Raw genomic sequence first — 25,379 nt, 5'->3', positions numbered from 1 at the left:
TGTCACCTTTGTTATCTTGAAATCTATTTTGTCAGAAATAAATATGGCTACATCTGCTTTTCTGTTGATGTTATTTGCTTGGAGAATCATTTTCACCCTTCACTTTGAATCTACCTTTGTCTTTGCAGCTTAGATGGGTTTTTTTTGTGTGTGTGTGTGTTTTTAAACATATCTTTATTGATTTGAGAGGGGAAAGGAGGGGGAGAGAGAGAGATAGAAACATCAATGATGAGAGAGTCATTGATTGGCTGCCTAGCCGGCAACCCGGGCATGTGCCCTGACCAGGAATCGAACCCCGATCGCCTGGATCCTAGGGTCAAAGCTCAACCGCTGAGCCACGCCCGGCCGGGCTTAGATGTATCTTCTGAAGGCAGGGTATGGTTGGGTTGGTTTTTTGATCCAATCTGCTACTCTGTGCCTCTTTATTGGTGATTTCAGTCCATTTACATTTAGGGTAATTATTGATGTATGAGGATTTCCTATAGCCATTTTACCTTTTGTTTTCTGGTAGCTCTGTACTTCCATTGATTGTGTGTGTGCACGCACGCATGTGTGCACTTTTTTGTGTTTTTGTTTGGTGGTATTCTATATTTCTTCTGTTTTCTCTTTTTTAAAACTTACGTCTCAGTTTGGGGGATTTTGTGTGTGGTTGCCATTAGGTCTATGAAAAAGAAAGTTTAATATATATAGTAGTTTTTTCTTTTAAATGCAACTGATCTTCATCCTCCTTTTCAAATTCAGACATGTACCCTCTGCCCTTTTATGTTTTTGTTGTTAGAAATTATCCTGTAAGTTTGTTGGTGCTCTTACTCATAGTGTTGTGACCTTTTGTTCTTTGTAAAGGTAGAATAACCCCCTTGAATTTTTCCTACGATGGAGGTCTTCTGGTGATCACCTTCTGTATCTCTGGAAAAGTCATCATTTCTCCTCCATATCTATGGAATAACTTTGCTGGACATATTATTCTTGGCTGGTAATTTCTCTTTTTCAGTAATTTGAACATATGGTTCCACTGTCTTCTGGCTTGTAGATTTTCTGCTGAAAAGTCCAATGTGCCTAGCCAGTGTGGCTCAGCAGTTGAGCATCGACCTATGATCCAGGAGATCATGGTTCAATTCCCAATCAGAGCACATGCCTGGGTTTCAGGTTCAATGCCCTGTAGAGCATGTGCAGGAGGCAGCTGATCAATGACTGTCTCATCACTGATGTTTCTCTCTCTCTCTCCATTCCTCTCTCTGAAATCGATAAAGACAAATTTTTTTTAAAAAAAGTCACAGGGCTCTAAAGTACAGCATAGGGAGTATAGTAAGTAATATTGTAATACTTATGTATGGTGTCAGGTGAGTGCTAAGACTTACCAAGGGATCACTTCTAAAGTTAATATAAATGTCTAACCACTACGCTGTACACCTGAAACTAATATAATACTGAATGTAAACTGTAATTGAGAAAACTTTTAAAAACATTCAATTAAGTCTAATATTGTCTAGTATCTTAATTTCTATTTTTAACTGTACTTTACTTCTTTTGTGTTAGTTTTATTTTGTTCTGTTCCTGATGTCTTGACATAAATGTTTATTCATTCCTTAAACACGTTTATGTATGTGAAATGCCCAGACTTGACTGCTGTGGATAAGTGAAGAAGATCAAGACTGTACCAACAGTTTCCTTAACTTTTTAAAGGATATTCATTTCTTCCTGAATAGAATTTTGGTGATAGCTGATAAGTTTAGATATGCAGGCATCTCATTAACAATAGTTTCTAAATAGTATATAATTTCAGTTTTGATATTAAATTTTTATTGAAACTTAAAAACACAAACAGAAATATTATTATGAACCCCCATACACAAACCACTCCACTTCAGTAATTATTAACATTTTGTCAATCTACTTTCCAGTTCTCCTTCATTCTTTTTCCTATTGTTGCAGTATTTTTAATGTAAATCTGGATATCATATTTCATAAACATGTAAGCAGGTATCTCTCACACACAGAAGCATTTATTCCTTAATAACCACATTGACATGATCATCCCTAACAAAATTATTTCTAAATATACTCAGTGCATGTCCACATTTCTCCCACTGTCTCCAAAATTTTTCTACATTTTATTCAGAGTAGGTCTAAGTAATGCCCACATACTAAATTTAGTTGATATGTCTCTTTTAACCTGTTAACAGTTGCCCTTTCTATCTTTTTCATGCTACTTATTAGTTGAAGAAACTACGTGACTTTGTAGAATTTTACATATTCTGGATCTGTTTGGCAGCTTCATGTTGCCATTTACTTTGTTCATGTATCCCTCAAACTCTTGGTTTAAAATAACTTGACTTAAAGGTTTAATTCCTTCAGCTCATGACTGTGGCAATAAGGCTTCATGAGCAGTGGTGTGTACTTCCTATTGCAGTCTTCAGGAGGTGAATATCTGATGGTCCCACTTTTATAGGGGCTAAAATTGATGAAAAGATTCAGAGGTAGTCAGCTTGATAAATCCATTCTCATGTTCTCACTATAAAATCTTTCACTGAATAGTTGTAATATCCACTGATCATTTCCTGGACCCATTATTCCACTAGAAAACTAGAAAGTGATTTTTCCTAATCCTATGAATCTCTCTGTATTTACTAGATTAAAAAAACATACACTTTAATTTCATGAGCTTTGGATGGCTATGAAACTTAGTTCACATGGAAAAAGCAAAATAAATTATTTCCCCCCTTATTTATCAATTTTCAGAATGATGAGTTGGTACCCAAGCATCATCCATAGCTGACCAAATTGTACAGCCATAACCAAGTAAACTACTAGTGGGGTTATTTCAAAAGATCCAGCTTCCACTGGCTGAAGATGGGAACAATTTGAGCACCAAAAGTTGTACTGACTGTAATGAAATAATGTTTTCTTTCTTTTTTACAAGTGATTTATACACACAAGCACACACACAAGTATGCATATACAAGTGGTTAGTTTCCTTTTTACCATCTTTTTGATAGTTTTAAATTAATTTTGAATGGTGCTCAGACAATAGAGATTATAAAACACTTATTTTGGGGAATTTATTATGGGGAAATAATTTCATGTTACTCTTTGATTTTTCAATAGTTGCACTCTTAACAACCTCGTGTTCATGAAATTCTTAAAGCTTCATTTCAGCATGAAATTTCTGATGCAGCTTAAGTGATGAAGAACTTCTCACATTCAACTTCCTAGATTTTACCCAGAATTAATCAAATACATGCCGAGCAGTGACAGGAGGCATTTCTCCATTTTTTACTTCTATAGGATATTCCTTTCATATGAATTCACTGATACTAATGATGATAACAATTAGATAATATTTACAGAAAGCATGCAATGTGGCTGCTATTTTTCTAAGCATTAACTACTTAATCCTTACAATTCTATTACACAGTGTGCGCAGGCTGACTCTGAACTGGCCCCAGTGGCCCCTACCTCCTAGTATTCACACTCTTGTGTAATTCTCTTCCCTTGAATGTAGGCAACCTAGAAATCTGCTTCTAGCCAGTAGAAGACAGCAAAAGTGATGAAGTATTACTTCAGTGATTAGACTTCACAAGATTATAAATTTTATGATTCTAGCAGAAGACGGCCTTCTTGGCTTGCACATGTTGATGAAATAAATAGCCATATTGAAGAGGCCGATGTGGCAAAGAACTGAGGCCAGCCTTTAGCCAACAGTCAGAAACTAAGGACCTCAGTGCAACAGCCCTCAAGAAAATAAATTCAGCCAACAACCATATGAGGTTGGAAGTGGATCCCTTCCCCAGCTGAGCCTTCAAATGAAACCCAACCCCAGATAAAATCTTGATTTTAGTCTTGTGAGAGACCCTGAAGCAGAAGACCCAACTAAGTTATACCCAGATTCCTGACCCATAGAAATTGTGAAATAATATATATGTATTATTTTAAGCTGCTAATTAAGTTGTGGTAATTTATTACACAGCAATAAATAATGTACATATTATCACCATTTTACAAGTGAACAAAATGAGGCACAGAAGTTTAAGTACCTTGTCCAATAACACAATCGTAATAAAGTGGTGAAATGGAGATAATGATAAAGCTAAAGATTTTCTTACATTAATTGTATTATTCTCTGACATACATTTGATAAAGACAATGTTTGGTGAAGGAAGGCTTTTAAAGCAACAATTTTTTCTGTAATATAAAATTTCTTATGCTTAGATGTGAGCATGAAAAAAATTCTCAAAAATGAATTTTCTGATATTCTGTAACATAATGTACATTTCAAGGCTTTTTTTGTGCTAAATTCCATTATGAATTTTCTGATGTTGAGTAAGGTGTGAATGCTGTCTAAAGGCCTTCTTACATTCCTTACATTTGTAGGGTTTCTCACCTGTATGAATTCTCTGGTGTTGAGTAAGAAATGAATAAAGTCTAAAAGCCTTACCACAGTCCTTACATTCATAAGGTTTTTCACCAGTATGAATACTCTGATGTTGAGTCAGTTGTGAGAGCAGTCTAAAGGGTTTCCTACATTCCTTACATTCATAGGGTTTCTCACCAGTATGAACACTCTGATGTTGAGTAAGTTGTGAGAGCAGTCTAAAGGCCTTCCCACATTCTTCACAGTCATAAGGTCTCTCACCAATATGAATGCTCTGATGTGAAATAAGTTGTGAGTAACTACTGAAGGTCTTCCAACATTCCATACATTCATAGGGTTTCTCACGAGTATGAATTCTCTGGTGGCGAACAAGTTGTTGTCTTAATCGAAAAGCCTTCCCACATTCCTTACATTCATAGGGCTTCTCACCAGTATGAATACTTTGATGGACAGTAAGTTGTTGGCAGATTCTAAAAGCCTTTCCACATTCCTTACATTCATAGGGCTTCTCACCAAAGTGAATTTTCTGATGTACTCTAAGGTCTGGACTACATACAAAGGCTTTCCCACATTCCTTACATTCATAGAGCTTCTCAGCAGTATGAAGTCTCTGATGTCGAGTAAGATGTGTACACTGCCTAAACGTCTTCCCACATGCCTTACATTCATAGGGTTTCTCACCAGTGTGAATTCTCTGATGTCGAGCAAGTTGCTGATGTACTCTAAAGGCCTTTCCACATTCCTTACATTCATAGGGCTTTTCACCAGTATGAAGTCTCTGATGTTGAGTCAGTTCTTGGAGCACTGTAAAGGCCTTCCCACATTCCTTACATTGATAGGGTTTCTCACCAGTATGAAGTTTGTGATGTCGAATAAGGTGGGCACGCTGTCTAAAAGCCTGCCCACATTCCTTACATTTATAAGGTTTCTCACCAGTATGAATTCTCAGGTGTTGACTAAGTGTTGAACGACGAATAAAGGTCTTCCTACATTCCTTACATTCATATAACTTTTCTCCATTATGAACTCTCTGATATTCAAGAAAATTATGCTTTTTGTAAGTGGTCATTTTTTCAGAAGTAATTTTCACTTGCCCCAAATATTCTTCTTGTGGTTCTGTTTGCCCTTCAATCTTACTTTTGCAGTCCCAATCATTTCTAAAAATGGAGTCCTGCAGGCAATAGCTTTTAATTCTTTCCATTACCTCCCACTGGAATGAATATATTTCATAAATATCCTTTTCTGGAGATAAAGTATTAGTCATGTATCTGGACTCCATATCTGAAAGAAAACAAGAAAGCAAACACATTTTGTTTTTCTGTTCCAGCAGGAAAAAAACTTCTACAAAGAAATAAAAGACACCTAAAATAATGCCTATTACAAGTGAATGAATCAGACATCTCTAGAACATAGGCATTTGTGCTACAATACCACATGTGTACCTAAAGAAACCTCTATCTTCTGCAAAATTACACATCAAAAATTAGGGTTTATGAAGAAAGGGTTGAAGACCATTCAAATCCATGCAACTGTATTAGCAGAGCACTAACTAATATAATAGGGATCTCAAGGGAACCCAAAAGGCCGTTCAGTGTGGCGGGAGGCCATTTCATGAGTATTAAAATGCACAAAAATTAAGTGGAAATGCTGAATTTTAGGTGCTGAGACATTGCACATGAAATAAAGCCCTGAGCCAGTGAAGCTATCATTAAGGTGGGAGCTGGGTGAAGTGCAATGTGTCTAGCTAGAAGCTATGCAAGATTGATTGTATACGTCTCTGAGGAGGGAGCCCTGGATGCAAACATTTATTATTAATTTTCTTAATACAGAGGTGGAAGGACTCCTAACAAAGCATCAAATTGAAGGCTTTTGCCTTTCCTTCTGGGTGTTATAAATCTCCTACTATTCTGGCTCCATTCAACTAAGAAAATTGCTTGTGAACCAACTCACTTCCACATTATACTGATATCATTCCCTATTTCGTACCACTATTAAGCTAATTTAGATTATGGATTAATAATTATATTATGAAACAGACTGTATTCTTAAACATTAAAAAAAAAAGGGGGGGGGCAAAGGAAACAATAACAAAAGTCCTGGAAAGGAGATAAACCTAATGATTGGGGAAACAAGTTAAATCAATGAAGGCCTGATTTAAGTGTGGATAAGAATCACGTGATTTGTTAAACTATAGAGGGTTTTTTTGTTTGTTTGTTTATTTATTTATTTACTTACTTACTGAGTCAGGCACTTTCAAAACCATAGTTTACTTATTACTTCAGATAAAAAGGTAGTACACATATTGGGAAATCCCTTAAAATTCAACCATCAACTACTTTTGCATTAAATGTTAACTAAAACTCTAGACACCTGAAAGCCCCACTATTAACAAGAACTATGGTAATAAAATTTTTGACATTTAACTTGTTCAATATATAGTATTTACATTATGAAACCAATGGTGATATGATAAATAGTAAAAATAAACTTTAAAAAGCAAAGATTTGTATTCTTACAATGTACTAGTTATCATAATTGTACATAAAAATTAAAACCTAACAGAGCTTTCTTTTAACTGACTGAAACAAAGTCACAGAACTATGTCCTGGGTATGCTTTTACTTTGTCCTTACTTATATTCTCCAGCAAATGATTCTGATGCTGACCAATGTTTGAATCTCTACTTAAATGTTTTCGATGATTTCTCTTTACAATGATAATGAAATATAAATAACTGAGCAGGGATAATAAGGCTTCTGCATCAACTCTCCCACTTACTTTCTCTGTTCATGACATAAAGGCCTCTTTTCAGCACTACGAGCACTAAATGAACTACAGCTATGCTCATTCAACAGGACCATTCACAGGTTACTCCTCTGCGAAACTGACTTTGTTTGGCATGGTTGGCTTCTTTTCATCCTCAGGTCTCAAATAAAAAATCATGTCTTCAGAAAGACTATTCCTGCTGACTCTATTTAAGTCTATGCATTTTATGCTCTATCCCAGCAACCATTTGTTCCTTTTAATACCACTTTTCCCAATTTCGGAATAGTGTACTTATCAATTTTCTCATTTGTTATTCTGTTAGTTTCTTACCCCTAAGTTTGTGGCAGAAATAATATCTAAACTCACTTACCATTAAATAACAAACCCCAAATACACAATTCGCAGTCACTAACAATTATGTACACCTGTTTGTAATCTTTTATACTGTACTACAATGGTATCTCCAGTAGAGTTTGTACTTTTACTTATCAATGCTATATCTACTCAAACTTTGTTCCTTCATGCCCTTTCCATTCTACATATACAAAGCAACTTTTGTACTGCCCAGAAAATGGTCTCAAATATTTTCAATCACGCTACATGGACAGGCCTATAAAATCCTGAGCAAAAAGGTCTGGGTAAATATTGAGTACCTCAGAGTAATTGCCAAATATGGAATGGAGCTTGGTATCATCTGAATGCAAGAGAATAAAGTTTACGCTGGATATGGGCTCAGATATAGTAGCTCATGTTAGGGACTTATATGAAGAAAATCAAAATGTAGAATGAAGTAAGCAAAGAGATGGGGGAGATGGGGTTGGAGGGAGAGCCAAGTTTTTTTCTGTAGCTTCAGTATAAATGTATAAAAGTGTCAAATGACTAGTTACTATGAAACAAAATGAGAAATAATAAAATCATAAAACCAAGAAATATCTTCATTTCTAATTTTAAAAATGCTCTACTACTTGTCCAGCAAGCATGGCTCAGTGGTTGCGAGTTGACCCATGAACCTGGAGGTCATGGTTTGATTCCAGGTCAAGGCACATGCCTGGGTTGCAGGCTCCATCCCCATTAGGGGGGGTGCAGGAAGGCAGTCAATCATTGATTCTGTCTCATCATTGATGTTTCTCTCCCTTTCCCTTCCTCTCTCTGAAATCAATAAAACCATATTTAAAATATATATATATATCCAGTATTGCAATGAAAAATAAAAATCCATAAAAAATTAAAAAATAATTAAAAATAAAAACACTCTACTCAAGTTGTAGAGTTTCTAGAAAATACTATTGAAAATACCACATTATCAAGAATCTACAAACTATAGCTACAAATCTTAGAAAATTCATTACTACATTTAAATTCTTAGAGCAATAGAAATAAAAGTATATGAGTATCCCACACAAAAGTTAGAAAAAGAACAACAGAATGTACTGAGGAACCTAGAAAGAGGGAACAAATTAAAATAAAAGCAGAATTTAATTAATTAGATAATAGAAAAATAAAATTAATACACAGAAAGTTGTTTTAAAAAAAATCAGTGAAAATATAGATGATGTATTATAGACTTGTATACCTGAAACCTATATCATTTCATTAACCAATGTCACCCCAATATATTAACAATTACCTAAGATAACAAGGAAAGAAAAAAAAAAACATTCAAACAAAATTTTTAAATAGCAACTAGGTATTCAGAGACAACTAACCAGGGGTCCCTCATATTTTTGCATATCTTGCAAGCAGAAGCACTACCTACCTTTGTCCTGGGCTATCTTTTCAAGAATGTTTGTATAACAAACAGCCTTAGGTGGAAGAGATAGTATCTCTCTCTGGATCAGCAGTCAGGTTTGTTAACTGTTCAGTGTACTAAAGGTAATATCTCCAGCACAAAAATCCTGCATGCTTATTGCCCAATATATAAGATTAGGGTTCTCTAAATGGGCTCAGGGTTCCTCTCCTACAACACAGCTCACTGCTCATTCAGGTATCTACCTAAACCCATCCACATCACCCCCATGGGACTTGTGTGCAAAGGGAAATGATGCAAATACGCTTGCTGTGCTGTGAGCAATAAAATCCTTTGTCTCTGGCTTAGGAGTCTTGTGTCTTCTGCCAGCACCCATGACACTGTCGCAGGCTAATTTGTTAGCTTGCAAGTAGGGTAAAATCGCAGATCCTTCACAGTTCTTGACACTAGCAAATAATAAAACAGAATATTTTTAAAATCATAAGAAACTACTATGCCAATAAAGGGCAGTTTTCCAAGAAAACAAAGTAGTCAAGGACCTACTCCAAAAATTATTTTGAAGATTATCAAAACTTTAGAAAGCACATAGTCCAATTATATTTAAAGTAGCCCAAAACATTGAAAAAAAATTCCAAGTTATTTTTAAGTGAGTTTAAAAATGGGATAAAATCCTAGTAAAGGAACATTTATACCTCAATTAAGAAAACAACAACGTAAAGAAAATTATGTCTCTATCACTTATGAAAATTCCTGCAAAAACGCCTATAACAACTGAAAGACAATATATCATAACTAAGTGTGGCTTGTTCTAAAGAAGCAAAGGCACTTCAATATTTTAAAATTGACCAAAACAATTCATCATGTTCATTATTCTCAGGATAAAAATCCTACAATTATATCCATAGACCCTGGAAAGGCATCTGATACAATTCAACAATCACTCCTATTTTTAAAAAGCATTCAAAATAATAGGAATGTATCGTTACTTCCTCAACATGATAAAATATATTTTTCTTAGCCCTGGCCGGTGTTGCTCAGTGGTTAGAGCATCTGTCTGCAAACCAAAGGGTCACAGATTAGATTCCTTGTTAAGGGTATGTGCCTGGGTTGCAGGTTCGATCCCCCAGCCCAATCAGGATGTTTACGGGAGGCAACCAGTTGATATTTCTCTCACATCAATGTTTCTCTCATCCTCTTTCTCTCTCTCTCTCCCCCCTCCTTCCCTCCCTCCTTCACTCTCTCTAAAAAGTCAATGGAAAAAATATCCTCCAGTGAGGTTAACAAAAAAATATTTCTTAGCCCAAAAGCTAGATTTATCTTAAATGAGGAAACATCAGGCACATGAAGAGATTTCAGAACTGTTCTAAAACTTGATTGTGGTGGAATTTACATAGCTGTACACATTTGTTCAAATTCCTAAAACTGGATACTAAAAAGAGTGAATTTTGATGTATGTTAATTATATATTCATCAATAAACTAGACTTGATAAAAAATAAGTAAACATAACAAAAAGATGTAGGCTCCCACTAATTAATAAAAATAATTCAATCCTCAGGGAGTATGTGAAAATTCTCTGTACCTTCCACTCAATTTTGCTATAACCTAAAACTGCTCTAAAAATTAAGTGTATTACCAAAAAGAAGTACTCTTTTCCCATGAGTCACCCATATTCTATTTTTTTATTGTTCCGAAATATTTAATTGTAAACTCAAAGCAGTTTTTCTTTTTGCCCATACCCTCATCCAAATATTAATTTGTAATGACTTTCTTTAGTGACTAGATTAACACCTAGTATAGAAAAAGCCTGTAGGTCAGTGATATAAGTGACCTGATGCAATGTAATAATACTACAGTGACTGATTTAAACATAAACACTATATTTTAAGGACATTTGTATAATTGGCTTTTTAAGGATGTGTTTTAAAAGATTAGGGAGATATTCTTCTTTGGGATTTTCTAGTCACAAATATATACAGCTACCACTGATAAGCTTGAGTAGCTGATACCCTAAATCCAGGTCAGCTTTCATGAGACTGCCAACTCCTATTCATGAGGGTAACACCAGTTGACTCCATAATACAGGTCTGGAGGATATCTCAGCAGGACAGCCAAAGAGATTAAGATACAACTCTACCTATGCTGCAACATTTTGGGACACCTCCCCCAGCCCCCTTCAGGAAGTGCTGCCCATGCTTTGGATTAAGCAACTTTCACAGGAAACACCAAGTGGTTCCTCCCTGAGAGATCCCAAATGCATAAGGGGGGTGGCCATAACAAGCTGGCTTATGTTTTTTTAATCAATACTCTATGATTCTGTATCTCAGTGGAAAATTCTACTCAAAAAGAGGAAGAACGTCACTTATTTTCCTCTAGAATTAGAACATTAATTAGTCTTTTATTAGAATAATATGCCAGTCTAATGATTGGTTTCTTTAATGTCCCTCAGAAATCCTATCTTGATGTAAGGTCTAACAGAGGCACAATATACAAAAAGAGAGGTGGAACAAAAATAATGCAATCCAAATAAAAAATACCAATGGATTTATTTTCCCTAGAATTAGACATGTTAATTGAAAAACCCATATGGAAAAATAAACAACCAAGAATAATAACTTCATTAGTAAAATAGTATGATATTAATGTTAAAAAAAAGTATTTAAAATTTTCAGTAAACATACTGTTGATAAATATATTGGAATTGTTATTCTGAAATTTAAAAATGTGTGTGCATGTGTATTTGAATAAAGTAAACTTGTATGTACGTTTTACTAGGACCTATGAGCCTGTCTTGAGGAATGCAATAAAAATAAAGAAAAGCAAGAGAGATGTGGAGAGGGAGAAAAAGAAAACTGAGCCATAAGGATTGGAATGAGCATGGACTCTAACTACATGACTAATGTTAACACACTGTGTTGTTAATGTGAGAATCTGGGTTACAAAACATAATTTACATATTATTTGCTCTAAAATATAGAAATACTATAACAAAAGATGGGAAAGGAGACTTCAGTTTCTGGCTGTGATGGAGAAGCTGGTATCACAACTGACCCACTGAAAACAACGAAAAAGGTTAATGAAAATAAAAACTGTTTGATGATACTAATGAACCACCAAAGCTAGAGAGCCAACGTCCTAGACTGAAAGCATTATGTTGAGTTAAGCCAACATTCTACATGGAATTTCCCCTGAGGCATTTACTCACTAAAGCTGAATATCTACCACGATCGAGAAATTAAGCACAAAGTAATTTCTAAAAGGCTAAGGATCCAAGTACAGATTCTGCAAGTCTCAAAGTGCTGCAGAAACAGAAATTAGGGTTCAGATGTCCTTACAGAGGAAGACTCTTGATAATCACCCCAGATTTTCAGCTGGGAACCCAGAATGGCTATCCCCAAGACTACGAACAAACAGTAAACAGATTGTTCTGGAATAGATGAAGGTTACTCTACAGGCCTGCCAGAAGCAAATTAAATAATCTCTAAAGATAATACATTATTCAGAAACAGTATCATTTAGAGTAGGGGTAGGGAATGTCTGGCCCATGGGCTGTATGTCATTTGGTCTGGCCCTGCCAAGGCAAGGGGCTACTGCCAGGCAGGACTCGAAATTCAATAAATCTAGGAGCTTTTTTCATAGCTAATTTTTAAGTTGATAATTTTGTATGGCCTGTGAATGATGTTATAAATATCCAAATGGCCCTTGACAGGAAAAAAAGGTTCTCCACTCCAGATTTAGAGCCTCTTAAAATTTTTCAAATGGAATGTCCAGAATTCAACTACAATGAATACGTTTTCCATTGATTTTTAGAGAGGGAAAGGGGGAGGGAAGGAGAGGGAAAGAGAGAGAGACATTGATCAGTTGCCTCCCATACACTCCCTGACCAGGAATAGAACCTGCAACTTCGGTATGTGCCCTAAATGGGAATCGAACTCGCTACCTTTCCATGTACAGGACGACGCTCCAACAAACTGACTTCCACAGGACACCTACCACATAAGGCCACCCTACCAAGACTGGAAGATATAGCAGATCTATTTAATACACAGAAACAAACACAAAGAGGCAGCCAAAATAAGAAGACAAGAAACATGCCCCAAACGAAAGAAATTGAGATATCTCCAGAAAAAGAGCTAAATGAAATGGAGGCAAGCAATTTATCAGATAGAGAATTCAAAAAAATGATTATAAGGATGCTCAAGGAACTCAGTGACAGAGTGAAAAATGACATAGAAACCATAAAAAAGAACCAGTCAGAAATTAAGAATATAATATCTGAAATGAAGACTAACTAGAAGGAATAAACAGTAGGTTGGATGAAGCAGAGAATGGAATCAGCAATTTGTAAGGCAAAGTAGCAAAAAACCCAACCAAAGCAACAAAAAACAAAAAGAATTTTTTAAAAATGAGAATCGTTTAAGGGACCTTCAGGATACCATGAAGCGTAACAACATCTGCATCATAGAGGTACCAGAGGGAGAAAAGAGAGGGCAAGGGATCAGGAATATATTTGAAGAAAGAATGACTAAAAACTTCCCTAACTTCGTGAAGAAAAAAAAAAGACAAGTACAGGAAGCACAGAGAATCCCAAACAAAATGAACCCAAAGAGACCCACACCAAGACACATCATAATTAAAATAGAAAAGGTTAGCCTGGATGGCGTGGCTCAGTGGTTGAGCATCAGCCTATGAACTAGGAGGTCACGGTTCAATTCCCAGTCAGGGTACATGCCCAGGTTGCAGGCTCTATCCCCAGTAGGGGGCATGCAGGAGGCAGCCGATCAATGACTCTCATCATTGATGTTTCTATCTCTCTCTCCCTCTCCCTTCCTCTCCCTAAAATCAATAAAGATATAAAAAAAAGAAAAGAAAATGTAAGCAGCATGGCTCCTGGGACCTATCACTCTTGTTCACAATTGTTCCCCTGGGGTCTATGGCACAATGCCTGGTTCAGACTGGGCACTCAAGTATTTGCTGAATAAATTAATGACTATCTTTTTAGGTAATGAAAGACATAAATCAAATAATCAAAATAGAAGCTGGAAAGAAATTGGATCTTATATAGATAGATATTGCTAAGGACTGAATTGTGTCGTCCCCCAAAATTCATACATTGAAACCCTAACCCCAAAAGCGACTGTTGTTGGAGATAGTGCTTTTACAATGTAATTAAAGTCATAATAATAAAGTCCTAATCAGATGGAATTGGTGGCCTTAGAAAGAAAGAATTACACTCATGAAATTAATTTTTTAATGTTAAACCAAGCTTGTGTTCCTGGGATCATCATTTTTATATCTGCTGAATTTGATTTGCTAATATTTTAAAGTTTTTATATCTGTGTTCATAAAGGATATGGGTCTATGATTTTATTTTTATGTTTTGTAATAGCTTTGTCAGGTCATAGTATAAGAGTTATGTGGCCTCATCAAATGAGTTGGAAGTTGTTCTTTCCTTTTCTACAGAGATGTGTGTAAGACTGCTTTAATTTCTTACATATTTAATAGGATTCGCCAGTGAAACCAACTGGGCCTGGCATTTTCTTTGTGGAAATATTTCTGATAATTAATTCAATTACTTTAATAGATATAAGGTTATTCATATTTTCTTTTTCTCTTTTGTCAGTTCTGGTAAAGTTATATTTTTCAAGAAATTTTTCAAATACATTTACATTGTCAAATTTTCTAGCATAAAGTTATGCATGGTATTCTCTTATTATTCTTTTAATGGCTATGGATGTGAACTGAAAACCTCTTCCATTCCTGTCAGTAATATATGTTGTCTTCTCCTCTTGATTAGTCAAACTCAGTTTACCAATTTTGTTGATCTTTCCCAGAAATTAACTTTAGGCTCTATTAATTTCTCTAGGCTTTTTCTATTTTGTTGATTTCAGCTTTTATATTTATCTTTTTATTGTCTTCTACTGAGAACAACTCCTCTCTTTGAAATGGTAGAGAAATATGGGATATAAGAAACAGAGAAGTGTAACAAGGTCAATAGGAAGTTCCTTTGTTAGTCTGGGCTTAAAAGATTTTAATTTGCTTCCCAGGTCTCAGGCCTCTGCTCCACAGGCCATGGGCTTTTGAAAAGAGATCCTCAACAACATCTAAAGGTTGTGCCTTTACCCTAACCAGCTGGGCTATTACCTGCAGTAATGACTTCCCCATGTTGCTAAGCCTCACTCACCAGGGTAGTGTTGTCTTGTCCTTTCCCTCACAACCATCCAGGACTCCTTCCCTTCATCCAACAATGTGATCACATCTGGTTTAGAAATGGAAGGTCCTGCTTAATAGAAAAATGTGACATGAAATAATAAGCCCCAAAGTCCTTAGATTCAGATTTGGTAAAATTTATAATGAACTCTAGATCAAAATGTTACTTTATAAAACCTAAGAGCAAAGAAATGCAAGGAGTAGAACACTCACATTATGGTAACCTCAGGACCACAAGGAACAGACACCAGATAGCTAAGAGCAGGCCTCAGCATAATTTAAACACACACAAGCTCTGTTGAGAGGCAGTCTTGTGTAGTGGTTGAGAAAACAATATCTGGATCCAGACTGCCTGGGTTCAAATACTGCCTTTGTTGCTGTGTTACCTCTTGTGCCTAAGTTTTCTCATCTGAAATGAGGACAAAAATGGTGTGTTTCTCATACACTTGTTGTGAGGATTAATTAATAATGTACAACATTTAGAAGAGCTATATGTGTACATATACACATAATATGTGTATACTAGTATTAGCTTTTATTATTATAATTTTGCCGAGAGGCGAATAAGAGGCTTCCTATAACATCCTCATATCCTTTCTAGAATATTCACTCAATGTTACAAGGAAAAGTCCTTAGATTTTTAAATTTCCATTACAAAGTAGGTAGATTTAAATGTCTGATCTAGGAAACAGAATGCATTTAAACATTTAACTGAGTTTTAATGAACTCTGTGGATCTATCCCTTTTTATATAAGTTCTATAGGCTCCGATTTTTAGAGAGACTCAGAACCCCTGTGTCTAGGTATTTTTGTAGGTGGATTAGAAACAAATGTTAGGCATCTACATTAATTCCAAGCTCAAATGCAATGTGAAATCTGGTTTCTTGAACGATGCTTCTGTTGTAAGCAACCCAGAATTCAAATACAGCCCCTTGGATATTAAGGAAACAAGGAAAGTACGGAGTCTGAAGAAAGTCTGAAGGACCCGGCAGGACGGGAGTGTTGAAGTATGGAATGGAGAGGCCTATTTCCAACCTAACAAAGCTAGAACCATTCCTCTGGAACAGAGGGACAAAATTTATCTAGTTTCTCAAATTGACAGTAGAGAAAGCCAACATAATTTGGAATGAATAGTTTTACCCAGTGAAATGAAGTTGGTATAATTCTCCCACATCACATCCCTATATAAGTCCCTCTGAGTTGAGTCCAGGAATTCCCATTCTTCCGGTGAGAAGTCTATGGCCACGTCCCTGAATGTCACTGAACCCTGAAAAACAAACAAACTCATGTATCACTTGTGAAAATAAATGAAATATTTTTACAGTGGAAAGATAGGAGATCAAGGATTGCACTGCAGGGGATAGTTAGTTGGAAACTAAGTTCCAACATACATAGGGGATAGTAAGAGAATTAATATCCCGGAAGCAGAGCGCTACAAGCTCTTGAATAATCCTGTGGCTGCAGATAAGATTACATTTTACCCACTCATATCTGGAAATGAATAAAATAACTCCAAAGGGTCCCAATAAAATGAAACAGTGCACACAACCTCTGTAAGCTGTATCTCCACCACAAAGTTTTAAGAAATATGAGGTCTTTTACCACCTTCTTTTTCTTTGAAAGATCATAAAAAATACTGATAACAATTTATCCTGAATATACTATAAAATCTCTAAGAAAACACTCAAGTTCATCATAAAGTCAGATTTTATTATAAACATTTTCCCTGTTATTAACAATTTTTTAGTAAATTTTCAAAAATTGGCCACATGGTAGTCCACATTTTAAATATATGAGATTCAATCTTTTTTCTCTATTTAGATGTTTTAATTCAACACAATATCAAAAGTCTTCCGCAAACCTCAGTCTTTATATTTTACTGCTCATTCATGCATCTCGGTTACTCTTTATCACGAGTTACCCACCACGGACCACCTTTCTTCTTCCCTGACTTAGAGGGTGCTGAATGGTGAAGACATCATTCTGGACCAGTGGTTTTCAATGAGAAGTGACTTTACTCCTCAAGAAGACAGTTGACCACATCCAGAGACATTTTGACTATCACAAGTGGGGGAAGGAGGCGTGAGTGTTACAGGCACCTAACTGGTAAAAGCCAGGGATACCTTTAGACATCCTACAATGGAGAGGACAATCCCCCATAGTAAAAGATTTTCTGGCTCAAAATACGAATAGTTCCAAGATTGAGAAACCCTGCTCTAGACCAGCACATCCCATAAACTACACAATGGACTTGTTCCTGGTCTTCTCAGGATTTCCCAAAGATGATTCTTAATCTTTCCATCTGCAGGCCTGTTCTGATCACCTCCTGCCCATTCGTGAGAGGGGGGAATCCTTGCCCTAAATAGTGCGAGATGGCTGAACACCTGACACCAGACAGATGAGATTGCCAGGAGTTTATTAGTCATGTATACTCACAGCCCAGCGGAGGAGGACACCAAACGTCATGCGGGGCCACACAGGGGTCGCACTCAGGAATAGAGTGAATAAGCAGGGTCTGTAGGAGGCAGGCTTTGTAGTAAAAAGAGGGTAAGGTGTTCCCTGGTTCCCACGGGAGGGTGTGATGGGCTTGTTTGAATATTCTGCAGGCTGGCAGGGGAGTAAAACCCATATTTTAAGGATCAGGAGGGGTGCTGGTCTGGCTGATTGGGGAACTAACCAGGTAGGGAGTCTTTTCTGCTGGATGGCAAGCATATCTGGAGAGAGCAGGAGAACTCATGGTTAGGCCTTTGGAGCCTTGATAAAGATATCAAGGCAGTACATAAAATTTTAGGCTTTTTAACATAAGGCCCCAAACATATCCCTACCTAATCCACCCAATTGTAAAAGTTTTACATACCATACGATCTCAACACAGAGACCAAGACCAGCCAAAAATAATCTCATGTGGAGAAGTTTGGAGTTTTCCCTATAGCAGTCATATAGGATCAAATTTTCTCTTTTATCAAACATAGATCTTCAAGGGAAGGTCAAAACTGGGATCTCCCACTTATTATCAATAATCCATTCCCCCAAATCAGACATTGTAACACTAATTTTGACTAGGTACTGATTTTCCCATCATTTTAAGTCAAAGAATTATATTGCATTATACATCAATTTCAACCCCCCAGTTAGCTTCATATTTCCCCCCAGGACAGAATTATAGTACATAGGGGTTAGTGCACATGTACTTTGGCTTTAGTATTTTGTCTTTTTATACTGAACTCATTTTTATCACTTGATTTGTTTCTTTCTCCACAGTTTTCTTCAAAACTTTTCCAACTTTTTTAGGAACCCACTTTATACTAGGCAAAAACAAGAGCTACACAAGAAGTACACTGTGAAAATGCTTTTCCAACAAGAACATAATGGCAGGAATGGCTCACATTCAGTATGATGCTCTGATGCCTCCTGCATTAACCAGCAGCGCCATATATGCACGTCCCCTTTAATAATACTTGCGTGCATTTCAAAACATCTGCAGATGGTTCTGACGGTCAATCAGTTGCATTTGGAATAAAACAAGACTCTTGTTGCACATTGTTTTTTGTTTAAAAATGTTGCATTGAACTATACAGTTTCATTTATATAAAGTTCTAAAAATAGGCAAAATAATTTATGGTATTCGATATCAGGATAGAGGTTACATTTGGACTGGCTGGGTAGGGAGTAGCTAAAAGGGGGACACTTGAAGTGCTAGTAATATTCTCTTTTTTGACCTGAGGGCTGGTGGCAAACATGTATTCGATTTATACAAATTCATTTAGCTGTACACTTACGACTTGTCCACTTTTCTCTATGTATATTATATGTCAATAAAAAAAGCTCAAAACGCTTTTTTAAAATGTCAAATTGTGTATTGGGGATATAAATTTTTCCTTCATAAAACTAGACTAAAAATCATTGTACTCAGAAATATAGTTTCTCTGAAGTTTAAGTATTAAAATCGAAAGCTTGTTCTGTTGGAAAATGTTAATGGGGGAATATTCTGCAGAGAATGCCTGCATTTTATCAGGCTTTTGTTCCCTCATAGCTCTTGACAGATTATGTAGATAGAAGGTCCATATTAGCAGGGGAGGGGGGATACACGAAGAGGATGCTGGGCTATTTGTCCCCAACCCTGATGGGGGAAACTACAGCAGGTTCTTGGAGGGGGTTCTGTTAAACAGGAAATTTCAGGATAAGAAATAAGTATGTACTCATGACCTAGAAATTGACAATATCTAAAAAAAAAGAAAGAAAGATCAACTTACATGGGCCATGGTTTCAAACTGGTCAGTCCTCTTGAGGTTTCTGCTGGACATCTGCAAAGTCCAGATGAACCAGATCTGGAAGAAGGAAAAAGAAGCCCTGAAACCAGATGTGCCTCAGAGCTCCCCAAATTGCTGTGTTAATATGAGCTCTTTTTTGTTCCACTCCTCCTTCCAACCTCTTCTGCGCCACTACACCCCCCACACACACACACTGATCCCACACCCACACAGACTGGAGGAGAGTTGAAGGAGTCTGAAGAAATCCAAGACCCGAAGAAACCCAAGGAACAATGCTGGATTGGCGTAGAAGACCAGATATTTCTGCAGGAATTCTGACTAGTTCCCCATCAGGCAGTGTGGTCCTGACATTAGATTATTCAAACATGTGCTGAGCAGTTCCTCTTCCCTCTAGGACAACTCTTCAGGGCCAAGAAAGGGCCACATCAACCAAATAGTACCTCCTTTAAGACCCTGGGATTCTGCCTGAACTTCCTAAACACAAAGACTAAAAACTGCACAGATTGAGCCTGGCAGGTCCTGCCGATGTAACGCTGCCCTGGCCTTTCCCCAGCCAGGGCAACTCAGTATTCTGTTTCCCAGTCAGGAGCTCTCATACCACGACATCCTTTGTCACTCCCTCTCTTTCAGTATCTAAACTGGGAAGGAGGGGATTCATGACAGCTGCAGTTAGTCAGAAACAGACACTGAGAGCTCTGATGTGATGGATGCTTTATACACACCCCTCGCTGGGCCTCAGCACTGCTCTGCAATGTGATTCTTCTCTCCTTTCAATAGGAAACTGATGCTCAGGGGTCAAATCATTTGCCCAGTTTCAGTTATTAGACGCCAGAGCTTTGTTTTGTTTTGAATACTCATTTCTCTAACTAAAAAGGCATCTTTCAACTTTGATTTTTGCCTCTAAAAGCTAAGATTTCCACTTCACTGAGAGAAACCTAAGCAAGAGCAATTAACTATAAAATAGAAATAACCTTTCAAAAGATACTAAATTTCACTACTAATTATGGTGATGTGTATAAAAGCAACCAAAAACAAAAAAACAAAAACCTTCTTACAATAACCGAATTGGGAGATCTAAAAGACTGATGATGCCCATAACAGCAAGGTCATGGAAAATGGACACTAGGTTGGTCCAAATTTAGAATTACATGAAACATCATTTAAACACTGTAACCCCGAACACTGTGTGAACCAGAAACTCCACTGCTGGGACTAAAGGAACGACTTGCACAGTACATAAAGATATCTGCAGAGGTATGCTGACAGATATGGTTTATAATGAATAAAAGCTGAAAAGAATCTAATTGGAGAAATGGTTGAACAATTGAAAACCATGCAAATATTAAAAAGTGCTGATGTTGCCACAGTTTTGATGAAATGGGTGAAGCTGCTGCGTTAAAAAACAAACAAGCAAGCAAACAAAAACATGTACACTGTTTTGACCAAAAAAAAAAAAAAAATCACATGTATGCCTAGAAGGAACAGTGAAAATGTTTACAGTGACGGCCAGTGATACTCACCGCCACATTATAGTGTGAACTAAAGTATACAAACACTCCAAAGAAGTTCAAGGTTTTCTTCACATCTTCTGTTAAACTAAGAAAAGAGCTTAGAATACTCTAAAAACAGCTGCTATTTTTCCTGAGTGACTTTTTAATTTCAGCTTCTAATTCATGAGCCAACTCTATGATTTAATTTGCTCATGTACATTGGAGTACTATCTACAAAAGAATGGCAGAAAGTCCCTGACTGATGTCTTTCAAGCACTGACTGAAGTCTCATGGCTGCCTCCTTTCACATCTTCCTGACAAATGAGTTTATTTTGCTTCTGAACCAATCTTTCAGGCTAAGATGCCTTTGAAGCACTACAACAGATGCTGGATCTTCCTGTCCTACTAGTCTCATTTTGCATAGAACATCACTAAAGTGAAAACTGTAAGGCATAAATCTTACTGTATGAAATGCATTTCCCTCCACAGACTCCATAGCCTCAGGAAAACCTGGACATAACTGGACAGTGCTTGCTGACATCAGATTAACATCTCCTCCCTCCACTATGACGTATTACTAAGGTAGGAAGAATTTTTAAGTACAATGATGAGTCTTGGTATACTTTTGTAATTACTAATAGAGGCTTTGCTGTCAGATTCCCAGGTCATAAATCTCAGCTCTGATTGTTATTAACTGTGTGATCTTGGACATGTTACTTAATTTTGCTTCCCTAGTTTCTTCCTATGTAAAATGGTGATAATTATAGTTCTATATCAAAGGGTTGTTATGAGGATTAAAGATACTACATATAAAGCACTTAAAGTAGCAAATAGAAATTTAATGAAAAGCAGCTATAGATAAGAACCCTATATACCCTTCTTTCCTTAATTATTAAAGAAAATTCATTTGTTTTCCATAAAAAATGAGCTTTTCGCCCTGGTCAGTGTGGCTCAGTGGATAGGCATCAGCCTGTGTACTGAAGGGTCACAGGTTCGATTACAGGTCAAGGGCACATACCTCGGTTTGAGGTTCGCTGCGGGCCTCCAGTCAGGGCATGTGTAGGAAGCAGCCAATCCATGGGTCTCTCTCCCACAGATGTTCTCCCCCCACACCCACCCCCCACCCCCAGGCCCCACTCTCTCTGAAAAGCAATGGAAAGAAAATATCCTCAGGTGAGGATTAACAAACAACAAAAACAGCTTGTCAGCCTTGCTTTCTTATAATACCATCTATTTTCAAAGCTTTGTGTTGACCGGCAATTCCTCCTGAGTAACAATTTACAAAACGGGGGCTATGTGAGTGAATGAAGTAAATGTGGCAAAATCCTCACAATTTTTGGATTTGGGTGGTAAGAAAAAATCATGGACTTACAACATAATAATAACTAAATCTACTGAGCACTTTCGTGTCTCACGTATTATCTGAGAACTTTACATATATTACTTCATCTATTTTTTTAAAATATGTCTTTATTGATTTCAGAGAGAGGAAGGGAGAGGGAGAAAGAGAGACAGAATTATCCACGATGAGAGAGTCACTGATCAGTTGCCTCCTGCACGCCTCCCACTAGAGACCGAGCCCACAATCTGGGCGTGTGCCCTGACCGGGAGTGGAACGGCAATCTCCTGGATCCTAGGCCAACACTCAACCGCTGAGCCATGGGGGCCAGGCTACTTCCTCTACTGACAGCAATCCTACATAGCAGGTTCTATCATAATCCTCCTTCTACAGTTGAAGACACTGTGGTACAGAGAGACGAAATAAACTGCCCCAAGTTCACCCAGTTCTAAGTGACAGGTGTAGGGTTAGATCCCTGGTAATTTAGTTCCATAGCCATACTGTTGCCACTACACAAACTGCCTCTCTTAAAACCACATAAATATTTTGCCTGAAACAAACTCAGTCAAAAACTTCAAACCTCTTCTCAAATTTCTACTAATGTCTTTGCTTCTCTTCTACTAATAATTCCTTTGTTTAAAAAAAAAAAAATCCCTACCAAATTACCACTCCTTAATAGCCTCAAAAGCAGAAGATACTTTCAGGGATCAAACCATCTCCTATCTTTCCCTGCTTTCACCTCAGGGCAGTGGAGAAGATCAAAGCCACCTAGTATGAGTCCAACTAAACTAATCTCAGCAAAATAAAACTCTGCCGTTAGCCTTCCTTGCAGACCATTCAAGGGTTTAGAAAGAGGCAGCTCACAGGAGGAATGAAATGACTGCCAAATGTTCATGTAATACCCACTTGGGAGGGGCGGGATGCCTACCCACATCATCTCCATCACTCGCTGAGAAGGAAGGGCAAAGATCCAAGTCATAGACAGTTCAGGTATTAAAGACTTACCAGCTAAAGTATAGTCAGATTTATTTACTCAAGACAGGGAGGAAATTCCACAGGAACGGTTGGAATGTAATGGAGGAGAGAGAGAGAGAAGCTCTTTTGAAATGGGTTGAGTACCAACTGAAGGGTTTCTAGGAAGAAGGAAACAATTCTGGAAAGTTTGCAGTTTCTGAGGAGAGAGTTAGGAAGCAGGGATTAATTAGAGGTTGAACACTACTATAAACAAGAGTAGTTTAGCAATTGGGAATCCCCAGTAATAAAATAAAAATAGCTGTGGGTCTGGAGCACTTTCTTGGTAAGAAAGCTGTACTCTCTCAGAGAGAAAGTAGTTAAGGCATTTTATAGTTGCTGCATGACCTGAGGATGTGGTAAGCAGTGAGACAAACATGAGCAGAGCAAGGATGATGGGCCAGGTACAGGAAGTCCCCAGGGCAGAAAGCCCAGGATGCCTAGCAAGGGGGAAAACAGGGACCTCGCCACAGGGTAACCTTTTCTCCCCGAGCATATCCCTGGTCATGAGGTTTATTTTATTTTATTTATTTTTTTCCTCACCCGAGGATTTTTTCCCCATTGCTTTACAGAGAGTGGAAGGAGAGAGAGAAACATCAGTGTGAGAGACACATCGACTGGTTGCTTCCCATGTGCTCCACAACCGGGGATCGAGCCTGCAACCAAGGTACATGCCCTTGGTTGGAATGAAACCAGGGACCCTTCAGTCTGCAAGCAGCGCTCTAACCACTGAGCCAAACCAGCTAGGGCTGGTTATGCGGTTTAGACCCTCTCCTGACCTTTCCTTCCCTGGCATGTTGCTAGTCATGCAGGTTAGACCCCCTTAGAAGAGGAATGAACAAGGGGGCAGGAGAACAGCCCTTAAGCATTAAGTCCCCAGGGCAATGACACTCTGACCCACATCGAATACATCTAGGCCTCAGTCCTATTTCAGCTCCAGGCCCAAAACAGCAGCAAAACCAGATAAATGACATGACAACCAGCTTCACTGACTAATGACCACCTGCCCTGGCACCAATCAATCAGTAGAGACCATGACCCTGAAAGGACACATCTGGAAAACTGATGAATATTCTATTGGGACCCTCCCCTGAGACCTGCAAATAAATACCTTGAAGAGGGAGGACCAGGTGGGGCGCTCTCAGTGGAGCATACCATGCCTTTCCCCACCTCCTGCCCTCAGCTGCGTTTTCCTGGCCTCTCTCTTTCTCTTAAGCTCCAAGGGCCTGTCTTTTGCCTTTGTAACTTGTTTCTTGAGCCCATTTCTTCTACAGTTCAATTCTACCTCTGTGACTGTCTAAACATAAACTTTCTCTTATAGTTTGAGTCTTCTCTCTGAGTTCTTTCTTACCCAGAACTCAGGATCAGGTCTGACTCCCCCAGCTAACACCTGGTGCTTTTCTGCCTCCAACAAGGAAACAAGGAGAAATGTTTTCTAATTTTGCAGCTGGCTTCATCTTTCTCTTCTCTCCCAGCCTGATTAATGACAGGGCTGCTTTTTCTCTTTTGAGTTCGACCTGATTTTCCTTTTTTCACATAAGCAAATATTCCCGTATCTGGAAAAATAAAAATTACATTTCGTGGAACAAAGGGGAAACAAACTCATCTTGAGATAGGTATGTATCTAGCAACATAGAGGGTGTCCCAAAAAAAAGTATACACACACTTTTAATAATTATAAAGGCAGTGTTTATTTAAATACATTTCATTCTCAAAATTGAGCTAGCTATCAGCTGTGACAGTGTGCATACTTTTTTTTCCCGGACACCCTGCATATAGACGGTATATGTAAATTATATGTGTAATAGATATATACCCTCCTTTCTCTCTCCTTGCCTTCAGGTTTGGGGAAGGAGTGGGGAGTCTCGGGACCCTGAGCCTTTCTTGGAGCTCGGCAGGGGCTGGCTGACTGAGGTCACAGCCTCACGCCCACACACCTCACATACCCCGGGGGAAATCTGAGAGCCTGGGGTACCCGCGGAGCCCTCCCAGGATCCCAGAGAAGGGCCCGAGCACGCAGGCCGGGGCTGCAAGGTCCCGAGTTCACGGCGCTTTCCTCCGGAGGGCGCGCTGGTTAAGCCGTGGTTCTGTGAGCTGCAGCTCTCGGGGCTGCACCTTTCAGCGGACGGCCTTCGCTCCGGTTCATACATTTAACTCGGAGCCATTCTGGGCCGCG

General features: G+C 37.9%; 1 protein-coding gene across 5 annotated transcripts in view; it reads right to left on the bottom strand.

Annotated features, from left to right (window-relative positions):
* Positions 1-312: 312 nt before the first annotated feature.
* ZFP14 (ZFP14 zinc finger protein) overlaps positions 313-25,379 on the bottom strand; it is a 54,913-nt gene continuing 29,846 nt past the window's right edge. For 3 of the 5 annotated variants that reach the window (XM_081119574.1, XM_081119576.1, XM_081119577.1), the window contains 4 exons: positions 19,346-19,420; positions 16,233-16,359; positions 15,068-15,166; positions 313-5,653 (listed from right to left, as the gene is read on the bottom strand). In XM_081119574.1, the coding sequence (XP_080975700.1) occupies positions 4,290-5,653; positions 15,068-15,166; positions 16,233-16,359; positions 19,346-19,420 (1,665 nt within the window). In that variant the 3' untranslated portion in view covers positions 313-4,289. Of the gene's footprint in view, positions 5,654-15,067; positions 15,167-16,232; positions 16,360-17,528; positions 17,608-19,345; positions 19,421-25,379 lie in introns of all 5 variants that reach the window. The other 2 variants (XM_081119578.1, XM_081119575.1) reach the window with 2 other exon arrangements.

This window comes from Miniopterus schreibersii, assembly GCF_964146895.1.
Source record: "Miniopterus schreibersii genome assembly, chromosome: 18".
In the NCBI taxonomy this organism is placed as follows: Eukaryota; Metazoa; Chordata; class Mammalia; order Chiroptera; family Miniopteridae; genus Miniopterus; species Miniopterus schreibersii.
This window is presented reverse-complemented; position numbering and strand designations above follow the sequence as displayed.